We start from the raw sequence: 17,334 nt of genomic DNA, 5'->3' as shown, positions 1-17,334 counted from the left end.
GTTAATCCTTCCAAGAATTGACCGTCTGAGAACTGTAATTGTTCGATTTTTGGAATGTTTTAAATTTATACATTTTCGAGTATGATTTCGTAAAGTGTTTTTGGAAAAAAATCCATGGCATTTGATACACACTCCATATTCACTAGCTTTCTTATTAAATTTAATGTTCGGTCGTCTAACAACATGTAATTTGCCATCATTTAACATTTTATTTGTGTTTAATTGAAATTCTCCTCCCCGACGTATTGTTTCAATTATTCTTTTACGTTCAAGACATCCTTTTGGTAATTGTGCGAATTTTTTAACATCTTCTTCATTATGATGTACATTTTCCAAGTGTCTTGCAATTTTTGATTTTGGTAACTTACAATAAAGAAAAATAAAAAATATAAACAAAATTAAAGGCTCTCGAAATTAACAAAATAAATTAAAATATTGATAGGCCATAAGGAGCCAAACGCGGATGTAAGGCGTGTTCTTTTAAAATAATTATCCAAGAGAACGATCAAATTAAACGGTCATCTTTAATACCAAACGTTTCGGACTCAATTCGAGCCTTCTTCAGTGATTCTGAACAAAACAAAAAAGAACCACATGAGATATATACATTAAAACGCAGTCAATCATAATAAAATACGGAAAAAACATAGTCATCATACGTGCATGATTGTTGAGAGAAAACGCGAGCTCATCAAGGCAAGTCAACTCGAAGGAAGCCAGACATACATGGTTCTTTAAACGGTGCAAGGCGCAAAGAGCGATGCACTAAACAAATAAATATAATATGAAAACGTCGTAAAAAAAAATAGTCAAAAATATGCAACTATAGCTCACTCGGTATCGAGAAGACGTGACAAAGACGAACACGAACACTCCGCGCGCACATGGCCGATTAGACAACAGATTTAACTGCCAACGGTGAAAAGACAGTTACGCGTAATCAATAATAACAGTACCGCATGTACAGAGGACGAAAGCAATCAACGTACAACAATCGCAATCAAATCTTCGATATATTATCGATTATCGATAGACAAGAAGCATTCAGCTTTAAGGTGTCGTTCTGGAGATTTAATGCATTTCTTTGACGTTTAATATGGATCATCTCCGATATCAATCTCCTCCCCAGAAATGCCTCCTCATCCAAAATCTCAACGCCATCAAAATCGAGCGTGTGATCCAAAGCTCTGTGCTCGGCAATGACAGACGTGAGGTTCTTTTTATGTTCCTTGAGCCTGGTCTTCAACAAACGTCCCGTTTGTCCCACATAGGAAGCGTTGCAATCCATGCAGTTGATCTTATAGACTATGTTGTTGCGAGAGTCCTTATCTAACCTGTCTTTGCCAACTTTAATGAAACGGCGCAAATTATTTATTCCAGTGTAGGAAAGTTTCACATCTAGATCTCTAACGCATTGTCGGAAACGTTCGGAAAAGTTCTTAACGTACGGAACATTGAAATATGAGATCCTCCCCCCTCCATCAACACCGTCAACCTCATTGTTATCTGCAGTCAAAGTATTATCCAATCTATTGTTGAATCTATGCAATAAAATATTAAGTCGGTCAACAATTGTGCTGAAAATAAAAGGGAGAGGATACCCATTATTCAAGAGAATGTCAATAATGAAATTCTCCTTATGAAATCTCGGATGAGAAAGCCGAAAAACTTTATCGGTTAGACCGATTATCGTGCCCCTCTTTTGGCAAAGGGGGTGTCGCGACTCAAAATGGAGGTATCTCCCCGAAAAAGTCGGTTTATGAAACCAGTTGAAATAAATAAGTCCATGCTCTAAAATAATGGTGACGTCAAGGAAATTCAGGCGATTGTCGACACCCTCCTCCATGGTGAACTGCATCCTTGTGTGGAACGAGTTGAACGTGTTTAGAATGGTGTTAAGCATTGAGGAGGGAGCCGTCAACACAACGTCGTCAACATATCTAAAGTAGAATGGGAGATCCACTGGTAGAGTCGCGATGGCCTTCGCCTCTAAATCTTGGAGCGTGATCTCAGCGTGATCTCAGCGATAATCGGCGAAAGAGGAGAGCCCATGGGTGTGCCAAATGTTTGTTGATAGCAGACGCCGTTGAACATAAAAAATGTAGAGTTCAAGACGAAACGAACTGCTGTTAAAAACTCATCACGAGGTATCTGACAATTGCCTCCTATATAGTCCCATCTATTCGACAGGCTATCAATCGCCAGATCCAACGGTATTCTTCCTCGCCCATTTTCATCGACATTGATCCTTCTTCTTTCTCACCACGTGTTTCTTCTTTCTCTGAACTAAGAAAGGAATGGTTCGTTAATTTGTCTTCTTCGATCATACCTGAAGTAGTACAACTCCTATTACAACTGGGAGAGAAATTTTGTTTGCCGGTTGTTGACAAGGAAAGAACTGTTGTCGATTTATTAAAGAGTGTGGAGTTCAATATCAATAAACTGCCCACAGAGGTTCGCACGTTGGTGAGGAATAGATCTTTTCCGATAATAAATAGCTTTCACAATTCCATCCTACACAAGTCTCCTTCTGATAAAGTTATTCTAAAGTCACTTAACGCCACCAAAAAATTCACAAGAGACAATCCGGACATTCTGTTCACTAGAGCAGATAAGGGTAATATAACAGTCGCGTTGAATAAGGACGACTATCTCTCCAACATGTCAGTTCTGCTAGCGGACGAAAATACGTATAAAGTAGTGAACAAGAGTCCGATTAAAAAATTAACTAGCAATCTTCATGATCTCTTAGTGAGGTGGAGATCGCGCGATTACATCTCCGTTGCGAAATATAGATCTTTGAATTGTACAGATGGTGTCTTACCGAGGGCTTATGGGCTGCCAAAAATTCATAAGAAAAACAACCCTTTACGTATTATAGTCTCATCTAAGAACACACCACTCTATGGTCTCGCCAAGTTTTTACACGATATTATTTACAAGTCTGTTCCGCGACCGGACAGCCAAGTTATTAACAGCGCTCAAGTGGTGGATAGACTGAATGGCAGACGTATTGATGACAATATAAAATTGATCTCGTTAGATGTTATCTCATTATTCACGAATATACCGTTGGATCTGGCGATTGATAGCCTGTCGAATAGATGGGACTATATAGGAGGCAATTGTCAGATACCTCGTGATGAGTTTTTAACAGCAGTTCGTTTCGTCTTGAACTCTACATTTTTTATGTTCAACGGCGTCTGCTATCAACAAACATTTGGCACACCCATGGGCTCTCCTCTTTCGCCGATTATCGCTGAGATCACGCTGAGATCACGCTCCAAGATTTAGAGGCGAAGGCCATCGCGACTCTACCAGTGGATCTCCCATTCTACTTTAGATATGTTGACGACGTTGTGTTGGCGGCTCCCTCCTCAATGCTTAACACCATTCTGAACACGTTCAACTCGTTCCACACAAGGATGCAGTTCACCATGGAGGAGGGTGTCGACAATCGCCTGAATTTCCTTGACGTCACCATTATTTTAGAGCATGGACTTATTTATTTCAACTGGTTTCATAAACCGACTTTTTCGGGGAGATACCTCCACTTTGAGTCGCGACACCCCCTTTGCCAAAAGAGGGGCACGATAATCGGTCTAACCGATAAAGTTTTTCGGCTTTCTCATCCGAGATTTCATAAGGAGAATTTCATTATTGACATTCTCTTGAATAATGGGTATCCTCTCCCTTTTATTTTCAGCACAATTGTTGACCGACTTAATATTTTATTGCATAGATTCAACAATAGATTGGATAATACTTTGACTGCAGATAACAATGAGGTTGACGGTGTTGATGGAGGGGGGAGGATCTCATATTTCAATGTTCCGTACGTTAAGAACTTTTCCGAACGTTTCCGACAATGCGTTAGAGATCTAGATGTGAAACTTTCCTACACTGGAATAAATAATTTGCGCCGTTTCATTAAAGTTGGCAAAGACAGGTTAGATAAGGACTCTCGCAACAACATAGTCTATAAGATCAACTGCATGGATTGCAACGCTTCCTATGTGGGACAAACGGGACGTTTGTTGAAGACCAGGCTCAAGGAACATAAAAAGAACCTCACGTCTGTCATTGCCGAGCACAGAGCTTTGGATCACACGCTCGATTTTGATGGCGTTGAGATTTTGGATGAGGAGGCATTTCTGGGGAGGAGATTGATATCGGAGATGATCCATATTAAACGTCAAAGAAATGCATTAAATCTCCAGAACGACACCTTAAAGCTGAATGCTTCTTGTCTATCGATAATCGATAATATATCGAAGATTTGATTGCGATTGTTGTACGTTGATTGCTTTCGTCCTCTGTACATGCGGTACTGTTATTATTGATTACGCGTAACTGTCTTTTCACCGTTGGCAGTTAAATCTGTTGTCTAATCGGCCATGTGCGCGCGGAGTGTTCGTGTTCGTCTTTGTCACGTCTTCTCGATACCGAGTGAGCTATAGTTGCATATTTTTGACTATTTTTTTTTACGACGTTTTCATATTATATTTATTTGTTTAGTGCATCGCTCTTTGCGCCTTGCACCGTTTAAAGAACCATGTATGTCTGGCTTCCTTCGAGTTGACTTGCCTTGATGAGCTCGCGTTTTCTCTCAACAATCATGCACGTATGATGACTATGTTTTTTCCGTATTTTATTATGATTGACTGCGTTTTAATGTATATATCTCATGTGGTTCTTTTTTGTTTTGTTCAGAATCACTGAAGAAGGCTCGAATTGAGTCCGAAACGTTTGGTATTAAAGATGACCGTTTAATTTGATCGTTCTCTTGGATAATTATTTTAAAAGAACACGCCTTACATCCGCGTTTGGCTCCTTATGGCCTATCAATATTTTAATTTATTTTACAATAAAGACAATAGTATTTCTTGTTACCACTATAATAAAAATTATTAATCGTAAGCTGTGCGTCATCACATCCCGACGTACATTTGCCGTTGACGATAGATTTAAACTTGATCTACTTAAGTTATTAGAAGTATTTGTTTCATTTTTGTTTATAAATTCATTATTTAGTTCGTCATCGTTGCTTTCATAATCAGTATCTCTTGTTGAATCTTCTGATGGTTCATAATCTCTATCATCATTGATACTTTCGATATTTTGTTCTTCCTCTAGATCATCTTTTGCTTGTCCTGTACTTCCTAATTCTATTAAACATTAAAATTTTACATAAACATATGTATGTTCAATTAAGTATGTTCGCTCATTTCATGTATATACATACATTTTACATAAACTACAAAATATCTCGTAAAATATTTATTTTTTGATGAAAGTATATAATTTACAGCTAGTAGCTACATATTTTTTCTTAAAGATAACTACGTGTTTTTTTTACACCAATTGATTCTTCTGATTATTTTGTTCATAAAAGTATAGAAGTAATCAAAAACTATTTTACAAGATATTTCATAGTTTATAAAATTATTGTCAAATTATTGTCAAATTAAAGTATAAAATATCTAAACTATGTTTATTTTTTGACCATTGTATCTTTATAACTTTTTATATTAAATATTGCGAGGAATCGATTTAAAAATTTAAAAAAATTAAGATAGTTATACATTAAAAAAAAGTACATCTTTAAATGATCTTTAAAATGATCTTAGTTAAAATTCAAGATCAATTTCTTTTCTTTCTAAAACCAAACTTTCAAAATCAACTTTTGTTCGAAATCTTGTTTTCTAAAACATGATCTTTTTTTATATTATATATTTAAGCATATTTTTTAAAATGTGATACCTTGTATATATACATTAGACATAATATATTAACCATTGTATAATGTGAATTAATTACATTAACAACGTTTTAATAAAACATAGATACAGCATTTAAGCAAAACATTATTAATAAATCTAATAATTATTAATAAATCTAAATTCTTATTAACTTTCGATAATATCTCCTATTTCGGGAAAATTTTCTATTATATATGTATTATTTAAAAGATATTATCGATTCATCTATAAAAGACACATTGTTAGTATCAATATAGTTTAACGAGTTTTCTTCTTCTTCATTATTATAATTATTTTCGATCTGTTCTAAAATTAATTCTCCATCAAATGTAGATAAATTTAACAAGTTGTTTCCGGATTGATACTTGTATAATCAAATATAATATACACATATATTATATTTGACATAACGTTTGCATATTATATAGAAATGCATATAATAATTTGCTGTAATTGATAATAAATTGTGATGCAACTAAAAAAAAAATGGAAATAAAACATTTCAAAATATCTGTAATTATTCAACAAATAGAAAATATATTTTGCGTAAAAATTTCTTTCATCTCCACCAAAATTAATTTAGTTAATAAATTAATAAATTAATTTAGCATTAATTATTGCGCGAAAATTACAAAACAATACAGAACTTTTTTACTCGATTTAATCCGCTCTATCCGGACATCTTGTACACATGTATATATAGCTTGTATATGTACATTGTTTTAATTTTATCATGCATTGACAATATTTACAAGTATTGATATTATGCTTATATATATGAAGTATATAAAATAGTGTTCTTCATGTACTTCATATGTGCTTACAAAAGAGTGTCCTGTTGTCATAAATTATGACAAATCTTCACATAATTTTATAACTTTGCAACTCCTAACAGAGGAAATTATAGTTTATTATGTTACATATTTGCAATAACTATCAAATTGTTTGAATTTTGATTTATAACATTAATGTTATGCAACATTAAGAGAGTTTACATATAAAAATATAGATATTTACCTGCACACTTCTGGTTCTATTGCAATTATTTTAGGTTCATTTTCCTTATTACAAATTATATCTTTATTAGAATTGTCATCATTTATTAAGTTTTTATAAAATGCACGATTAAATGCAGCAAGTAAAAATGGATTATCTATAAGAAATATTCAGGTGTTGAAATAAAATTTTTATTATTTCAAAATAACAAATTTAAAATAACATATACTAAGTAAACTTGATAAGTAAACGAATATTGTAAAATATTTCAAATGGAAATATTAAAATTCATTTATCAGACATTTATTTGTAAGTTTGAATTGTTTTGTATATTATTAAATAATTATTAATTTTTTTTCTAATAATTATTTTGACATAAACATTGTTATAATTTACATCGTTTATTTTACTTATCTTCAATTCCATTCGTTTATGTATTAATAAATAATATGCAATAGTCTGCAAATATATTATGTTTATTTCTTAATAGACATTTTTTCATGACACAAAAATTATATATACCTGTATTTCCTAATTCTTTCTTTTCATTATTACATGATTTTAATTCACTCTTTTTTTGAATTTCATGATTATTATTCTTACTTTCACCTTTTTGTAATACGATATCATAGCATATATTACTTTGATCCTTCATCTTCTTGTCTACAGTTGTTTCATTTCTATTGTTTTTATTTCTATCTTCACAATTGTTTTGCAAGATATATGTTTTATTAGCTGCATAAATAATAATAATGTTACATACATACATTCACACATTAAAAGTTTAAAAAATATTTTAAATATAATAATGCAACTTACATGTGTGTGATTTATCTTTCAGAGCATCATATAATTTAATATTTTTGTTTTCTTTCATAATGTAATCATTCGTTCTTTCACTGTCATTATTATGCAAATAAATGTCTGAATTTATTTTATTTTCTTCTATCTTTTCTATTTCTACATTTATTTCACTTTTGTTAGTTTCACAGTTGTTAAATATTTCAATTTGACCTGTTTCTTTCTTTTTACAACTTGCTTCTAACTTATTTTTTATAACTACAATTAACAATTTCGAAATATTATAGTGTATTATTAATAATTTTAATAATAATAATTTTGACATGATAATTAACAATCAAAAGATTTTATGGAAATAAAGTAAAAATATTTTAAAATATATATTAATATAATATTATATAATATTATTTAATTAATATATATTAATATAATATTAATGTAATAATTACATTTCAAATTTTCTACAAGCATTTAGTAATCAGTATATAAAATAAAAATATAGATTTTATAATAAGAAATTAAAAAAATACCTTTTGTTTGAAATTTATTTAATACTTTTTCTTCAGTTATAGTTGGAAACTTCTGCTTTTTAAAGTACGTTTCACCTAATTTATAAAAAAATATATTAAAATTATATAATAATGTTATACATATTAGATAACTGTCATAAATTTCAAAAATTAAAAAACTAAAAATATTTTGAATTATTTCTTTCAATACAGTTTAAATTATTTTTGCTTTGATCTTCACATTAATATCATAATCTACAATTTTAGTTAGTGATTTTCTTGGATGTCAAAGTCAATGTTAAAATTAAAGCGAAGGCCATTCAAATTATGTTTATTTAAAAAAAAACAAATAATTATCATATTTTCTATACTTACTTTAAATATATTTTATTTTCTTACCCATTCTTTTATTATTATTAAGTTTTCTTACATTAATGTAAGGTATTTTCATATTTAAATTATTTGTAATATTTTCAAGTACAACTTGATTTTCTACAAAAATAGAAATATTGATAATATTTATAATTTTAATATGTTATATATTTTGACATATAAAAATATTATAAAAATCGTGTAAAAATAATTGTATTTAAATTAAAATACCATGTTTAGCTAACCCTAACAACACACATGTCCAAAAGATGTTCAGAGGTCATCCAGAGGACATAAAATATCCTTTGGCTATCCTCTAGATATTCTATGGACGTCTTTTGGACATGTGTGTTGTTAAGGAATATATTATCTGTTCCCTTTTTTTCTTTTCTTGTGCATACACGATAATTTTGATTTCTCTTTATTAATAGGTAATGTGATTTTTGCATTTTTCCTAAGAAATAATATTTTTATCCAATAAATTTATAATTATATGCACTGTGCACATCAAACGTTATCATATTTTTGACCTAAAATATACCAAAAACATACTATAAGTGATCTTGATTTATAAAATGTTCGATACTGAGAGTTCCTTTCTCTCTGATTTTGGTGAAACTTCACAATATTGTATATTTTTTTGCGTAGAAGACGAATCTGTATGCTAAAGTCGCTTCCAAGTAAAAAAAAAATTACAAGTTGTTAAGAAGTGACCGTTGTGAGGTTAGGTCTTTATTTGTAGAATTCTACTATGAATTTGCAACTTTCCACGCGAAACGAGATCCACCCTCATCACCCAGTGCTTTTAATGCTTAAAACAAAGTCTATATTTGCAAAATTCTACATGGGTTTGCAACTTTCCATCCCACACGATATGATAGATTTTCTTACCCCACAACAGTCACTTTTTAACAATTCGTAATTTTTTTTTACTTGAGAACGACGATTTTAATTTACTAGATTCGTGTTTTACGCACAAAAATACACAATATTATGAAGTTTCAGTAAAATTGAAGAGGAAGGAGCTCTTCTTTAGTATTACTAAATATTCCACATAATCTGTCAAACAATATGAAATATCAAACAATATTGATAACTTTTAATATCGATATATTATTAATCTCTAGATTAGTCATTGCGAATGACAATAGATATTAAATTTCAGTACAATTAAACATTGAGCGTTTAGTAAATATATTAAGAGCCACGGTCACATCAAGTAATAGAGCAGTAACGCAGCAATAAAGCCGGATCTACAATAAACGTAGTAATCCTTAAGCCGTAAGAAATTAACCAATCATATTCGATTATTTCTCTCACATTTAATTGTGATTGATAAATTTCTTATAGCTTAAACTAAATTTACTACACTTATTGTGGATTGTAGATTCGGCTTATAAGTGAATAAAAACTATCGATTTGCTTACTGTTTACGTCTTACTGCTTACATTTTTGTATGTGTCACTAGCCTCTTAAAGCCTGTATCAGATTATGCGTTAAAGATTAAAATTGAAAATTGAAAATTGTTTGACTAATCAAGACAAAGAAATAGGTTTTTTGTTTTGATTAGTCAAATTTCAATTTTTAAGCTTCAATATTCAATGTATAGTTTAGTACAGACTTAATATGATTGATTTGAATGATATTCAATTTGTTCTTATTTTCAAGATCACCTTAAAGCTGTGTTCGTCTTGACGCTAAAAGCTGAAAAACGATGTTGAAAACGTTTGATTGACTAATCGGAACTAAGAAATTTATGCTATGATTAATATAATTTAGCATATAATAATAATTTTTAAAAATCACCCCTTGGGGATGAAATCCAATATTTCAGAAACGGTGCACCACAAAAATATAAAGCCTGTGCCGTTAGTTAAAGTTTCTACAAAGACTAATTTAGCGTATAATAATAATTTTTAAAAACCACCCCTTGGAGGTGAAATCTAATATTTCAGAAACGGTGCACCACAAAAATATTAAACCTGTGCTGATAGTTATGACTTGCAGAAAGACTAATTAAGCGTATAATAACAATTTTTAAAAATAAAAAAAATTATTCCTAAAAATAATTTATTAATATTTTTCTCAAAAAATAATTTACAGAAAGTACATAAAATTTGACAAAAAGATGTGAAGTCCCTCTAAAAAATCTTGCGAAGATAAAAAAAATACGCCAAGTACATAAAAATATTCTACCTTATATGCAACAAAATGTTTAATGAAAAAAGTCTTTAAAAATAATTTATAATAATTTTCCCTTACGAAATCATTTTTCAAAAATACAATACCTTAACAAATAATTATCATAAAAAAATATTAAAAAATGAAATATCAAAATTAAGTAGGAAATCAATAATTACCATTAGTCAAGTACTTAAGAGCAATTTGTAAATTTGATATATTTGCCATGAAATCAATTTTACATTGTAGAAATATTATACATGAATTCTCCCTAAAAAATTAAAACGCATTTTATATTTATTTAGAGAAATTTGATTTTTAAAATATTTAAAATCAACACTAAATTAGAATTAGGATTCTTTTCATTTCTAAAAATTTTTTATATAATGTATATAATTTAAAAAAAAACGTTATACGCAAGTTTTAAATCGCACAATCTTTAAATCGAAATAAATTATGAAAATTTGGCGTGCCCGGATCGTAATCAAGCAGATTTAATATTTAATTGTATAATGTCTACGATTTAACATTTTTACTGGAGATATATTCGTTTATAATGTAAACGATTGAATCTGAATCATTTTTTTCTACAATCAAAATTTAAAAAGTTATGAGGGTGGAACTTTTAAAATGGGACATATATATATATATATATATATATATATATATATATATGACAGTCCTGAAAGTAATCATTTTGTATATAAAATAATAGGATCCTAAAAGTAAACTCGTGTCCAAAGTCAGAATATACAAGATTTTGTCCTTATAGTAACTGATCTGCATATACATATACACGTACATATACATATATGAATAAATATAAAAAAGAAAGAAAACATAGATGGATTTTATATATCTTAATTTTTTTTCGATGCCCAAGTGCAAAAGTTAAACAAATTAAACATTAACACTTGATATGCATATGATTTTTTTGCCAAATAGGAGAGGAATTTATTTTTTATTACAACTCAATGCGATTGAACATAATTACTTATATGAACCAATTCTTAAAGTAACTAGCACCAATTGACTAATTAGAGAGCCCTGTGTTTAACTGGTTAATGTGTCCCTGTGTTTAACTAGGTAATATGTCCAATTGAACGTAATCCACTAAGTAAGTTCCCAAAGTAATCCTTGCTTATATACCTTTATTTTGGGGACAGTCCTCAAAGTAATCATTTTGTATATAAAATAATGAGGACAGTCCTCCAAGTAAACACTTGTCCCCAAAGTAATCAGAATATATAAGATTTTGTCCTCAAAGTAACCGATCTGCATATATATATATATATATATGTTTTGGTGAAAAATTCACCTTTTATAATTTAACTCTCGAATAATTAATTACAATTTAATTTAATATTTTAATTTGCCTCGTTTTTAAATAATTAAAATTTTTTACAAAAACATCTTATTGAGGCACACTGTACATTTATACAAATTTGTATATAAAAATTGAAAGAAATGATATTTGAATAAATTGGGAATTATTGCTAATAATTACTGTTATATTATTAATATACAGCATTTAAAGTGTTACAAGTTATGTTTCAAAATACACATTATAGCAAAATATTTCAGCAAATATTATTTTACTGAAAGGAAAGTATAAAAAAGAGTCAGTGGTTTGATCTTGAATAGTCGTTTGAAAATGAAGATCATCTTTAATTTAAATAGGAACCCCATTTTTTATTACACTTTCTTGTATTTTACCTTTTGAGCTATTCACAACAATATAATAAAGTATTTTTTCATGTAGTACTTTTCGAGTTATAAGGCTTGAAATAATTTTATAATTTTACATAAACTATAAAATATCTAAAAATATTCATTTTTCGTTTATCTTACCTCAAAGATAAGATCAAAATAAAGATCGAAAAATGAATATTTTACGAGATTTATTTTATAGTTTATGTAAAATGAAGAAATTATTTTAAGTCTCATAATTTGAAAAGTACTACATGGAAAAATATTTTCTTATAGTGTTTTAAAAAGCTTTCGAAGTAAAAAGTACAAGATAGTATAAATAGGTGTTACCATTTAAGAAATTAAAGGTGACCTTCATATCATCTTTAAACGATTTTCCAAGGTGAAACCAATAATATCTTCCTTCGAGTTAAAACTTTATTCTGACACATTTTTTGCTATAATGTGTACTTTCAGAGATAAAGACCCATATTCTGAATTCTCTTTTATCGATAAAAGGGCCTCCAAAAGTGGTTTATAAGCTTTTTGATTAGTTATGAGCCACTTTAGGCACTTTTATCAATAAAAAAGGATTCAGAATATGGACCAATAGCTTGTAACTCTATAAATGCCACCTTGTATATGCATACACATACAAATACAAACACATATATACACAAATCATGATTAAAAAAAACAAATTTCTGAAAAATAAGAATACAGTCCTTATCTTTATATTTAAATTTATGATTATATTGTTTCTATACGTAAATTTTGTAATAATAGTTGTAATAATAGTTATATAAGTTTTTGTAGTAATTAGTGCCAGAAGCGATTTATTCGTGAGCTGGTTGTTTCAAAAAATATTTCTTGCCAGAAGCGGTTTGCATGTGCGCTCTGGTTATGAAAAAAATATTTTATCCCAGAAGTTATTAAAAAAAATATAATCCAGAGACGAACTATTCGTGTACTGGTTATTAAAAAAAATTTAATCCAAAGGCGAACTATTCGTGTGCTGGTTATTAAAAAAAAATGAAATCCAGAGGCGATCTATTCGTGTGCTGGTTATTAAAAAAAAATGAAATCCAGAGGCGATCTATTCGTGTGCTGGTTATTAAAAAAAAATGAAATCCAGAGGCGATCTATTCGTGTGCTGGTTATTAAAAAAAATTTAATCCAGAGGCGATCTATTCGTGTGCTGGTTATTTAAAAAAATGAAATCCAGAGGCGATCTATTCGTGTGCTGGTTATTAAAAAAAAAATGAAATCCAGAGGTGATCTATTCGTGTGCTGGTTATTAAAAAAAAATGAAATCCAGAGGCGATCTATTCGTGTGCTGGTTATTTAAAAAAAAATGAAATCCAGAGGCGATCTATTCGTGTGCTGGTTATTAAAAAAAATTTAATCCAGAGGCGATCTATTCGTGTGCTGGTTATTAAAAAAAATGAAATCCAGAGGCGATCTATTCGTGTGCTGGTTATTAAAAAAAATGAAATCCAGAGGCGATCTATTCGTGTGCTGGTTATTAAAAAAAAATGAAATCCAGAGGCGATCTATTCGTGTGCTAGTTATTAAAAAAAAATGAAATGCAGAGGCGATCTATTCGTGTGCTGATTATTAAAAAAAAATGAAATCCAGAGGCGATCTATTCGTGTGCTGGTTATTAAAAAAAATTTAATCCAGAGGCGAACTATTCGTGTGCTAGTTATTAAAAAAAAATGAAATCCAGAGGCGATCTATTCGTGTGCTGGTTATTAAAAAAAATGAAATCCAGAGGCGATCTATTCGTGTGCTGGTTATTAAAAAAAAATGAAATCCAGAGGCGATCTATTCGTGTGCTGATTATTAAAAAAAAATGAAATCCAGAGGCGATCTATTCGTGTGCTGGTTATTAAAAAAAATTTAATCCAGAGGCGAACTATTCGTGTGCTAGTTATTAAAAAAAAATGAAATCCAGAGGCGATCTATTCGTGTGCTGGTTATTAAAAAAAATGAAATCCAGAGGCGATCTATTCGTGTGCTGGTTATTAAAAAAAAATGAAATGCAGAGGCGATCTATTCGTGTGCTGATTATTAAAAAAAAATGAAATCCAGAGGCGATCTATTCGTGTGCTGGTTATTAAAAAAAATTTAATCCAGAGGCGAACTATTCGTGTGCTGGTTATTAAAAAAAAATATAATGCGGTTTGCATGTACGCTTTGGTTTTTTGAAAAAAATGATTTTTATGTCTAAACATCATCTATCGTGTCATAGTTATAATTTTCAGTAATAATTTTATAAACTAAAGACTGCACTTATTTTTCAGAGATTTTTTTTTGTTCTAGGATTACATAAAGAGAGAAAATAAATGATATATCTTATTTTTATAACAATATTATACAAAATATTAATCCATTTATTTTTTTACAGGCGACAATTATTGAACCAGATAAAAAAAAACAAATGACTCCAGGAGCATGAAGAGTAGAAACGATAAATCCATCGATTTTGAGAAATCGATAGAATCTTCTTCCGATATGATGGATTCAAAAGTTAATACCCAAGCAATGCAATGCCTGGAGTCAACTTCAAATACAGGTATGTGTAAGTATCAAAATGTCAAACTTTGCGAAGATAATTTTGTTATCGGGAATGGCCCCCTGGATACAAACCGTATTCAGGAAAGCATGCCCGAAGGCCGTCGCATTGTTGACATTTCTTTTATGTGGAATGAAATCCACAGAACATTTGATAATCATGCGCGAGGAATAGAGTGCCAATTTAAAGATTGGAAACTCGTAAATTCTCATCGTCGTGGGTTAATGACTCAGTTATTTTTCAAATGCCAAATGTGCAACTATGAAGCTAATATCTGGTCAGAAAACAGGAACTATTAGACATTAATACAGCTGCTGTAGCAGGAACTGTTACAATGGGAATTGGTTATGCTCAGTTAGAAGAGCTGTGTGCTGCCATGAATATTCCTTGTCTGTCCGAGCCAACTTATATCAAATATAGAAAGAATTTAGTCGATGATTTTAAAAAAACTGCCATGGAAAATATGAAATTGGCTGGCGAAGTTGAAAAACAACTCGCTCTTGAGAGAAATGATATTATTAACGGTATTCCATATATAACCGTTGTAGCAGACGGTAGTTGGATGAAGAGATCATATGGTAATGTTTATAACTCGCTTTCTGGTATTGGAGCTATAATTGGTTACCATACGAAAAAGATTCTCTTCGTTAGTGTCCGCAATAAATATTGTGCAATATGTGATATGGCAGAGCAAAAAGGAAACGAACGAAGAGCTCATAAATGCTATAAAAATTTTAATCGCGAAGCAATTTTCACAAGCATGGAGAGCGATGTTATCGCGGAAGGATTTAAATGTAGCCTCGAAATGGGCTAATCTATAAAACAGTTATTGCCGATGGAGACAGTAGCGTATATCAGACTATTCTTGATAACAGATCGTATTGTGAACAGATGATAACAGTAAAAAAAATAGAATGCACAAATCATTTGCTTCGCAATTTATGCAAAAAGTTGAAAGCTGTGGCCGAGATAACTCAGTCAAAAACACAAAGGCAGCGTGGTTTTGTACAATTGCGAAATGTTGTAAAAAACAATATTTTGAATATCCGAAAAGAGATAGAAAAGACTGCTGAACTGCGAAGAAAACAAGATCAAACACCTCAACACAATAAAGCTATGGAATTACAAAAAGATATATTGAACATTCCTAGCCATGTTTTTGGCGAACATAAACGATGCGAAGCACGAGGTCATATATGCAAAGAGAATGCTAATGAATCGAAACAAAATTATGTACCATCTTTAAAATTACATGGTCTGTATCAAAAAATAGAAAGCGCTATCATATATCTTAGCGGCTATTCCGACAGCTTGTTAAATTTCACTAATAATCCTGCAGAATCGTTTAACTCGATAATCTGCAAAGAAATCGGTGGAAAGCGCATTAATTTTAGTAAGCGAGGCTCCTATAATGCTCGAATTGCGGGAGCAGTTGTGCAATACAATACGCAACAAGTCCTTACAGAATTGCATCAAAGCATGTGTAGAACTGTTCCGCCTCTCGTTGAGAATCTGAAAAAACGACGACAAATAAAAATTGCGAAAACCAGAGAATCTCGAGAAACCCAAGAAAGACAAAAAAAATTCAAATGAGGGTCTGGAATGGATCGTCATTACGGTCCGCAATCACAAAAACCGGATCTTCCATCTGATATATTCGAACAACTTCGGTAAAACCATTTACAAAAATTGTCCGAAAATGCTATAAATTGGCAGAAAATTGAACTTAATACAAGAGACCAAAGTGCATCAGAATTATGGTTATCATTAAGACGAGAAATGTTGACGGCATCCAATTTTGGAACAGTATGTCGCATGAGATCAACAACGTCTTGCGCAGCGACAGTAAAAGCAATATTATATCCTTCATTCATTGACAACGCAGCCATACAATATGGCCGTGACAATGAAAAAGTAGCAAGGAAAGAATTGGCCTTAAAATTAAATAAAGAAATAAAACCTTGCGGACTATTTATCGATACTGAAAATCCATTTTTGAGTGCTTCCCCAGACGGACTTATTGATGAAAATGGTGTGGTGGAAATAAAATGTCCTCTATCAGCTGAAAATTTAACAGCAGAAGAAGCCATTCGGACAAAGACTTCTTTAAAAAACATCTTTGATAAAAAAAAATGCAGATAAAATGAATCGGAATCACCGATATTATTATCAAATTCAAGGTCAGTTGAATATAACACAGCGGGAATATTGTATTTTCGCTATTTGAACTCCAAAAATCATGAAAATATTACATAATAGTAAAGACAATATTTTTTGGAGAAATGAAATGCTGCCTTTCTTAATACGCTTTTATAATGAATGTATGCTTCCAGAAATCTTGGACAGTCGTCACAATAGGCATATGCCTATCAGAAATCCAAGATATATTATAGAAGCTAAAGAAGCAGCAGCAAAAAAAATAGCTAGTCGAATAAGTACACGAAGT

The 17,334-nt window shown here is 30.6% G+C and overlaps 1 protein-coding gene across 1 annotated transcript; it reads left to right on the top strand.

The window, feature by feature from the left end:
- Positions 1 to 1,729: 1,729 nt before the first annotated feature.
- Positions 1,730 to 3,294, top strand: LOC112637990. The gene is made up of 2 exons (XM_025408834.1): positions 1,730 to 1,735; positions 2,191 to 3,294. Exons 1-2 carry the CDS (start codon positions 1,730 to 1,732, stop codon positions 3,292 to 3,294), a joined length of 1,110 nt encoding a protein of 369 aa, XP_025264619.1.
- Positions 3,295 to 17,334: the final 14,040 nt, after the last annotated feature.

Source organism: Camponotus floridanus, unplaced genomic scaffold (assembly GCF_003227725.1).
Source record: "Camponotus floridanus strain SB8 unplaced genomic scaffold, Cflo_v7.5 scaffold232, whole genome shotgun sequence".
Lineage (NCBI taxonomy): Eukaryota > Metazoa > Arthropoda > Insecta > Hymenoptera > Formicidae > Camponotus > Camponotus floridanus.
Note: the sequence above shows the minus strand (reverse complement) of the source record. Positions and strands in the feature narration are given on the sequence as shown.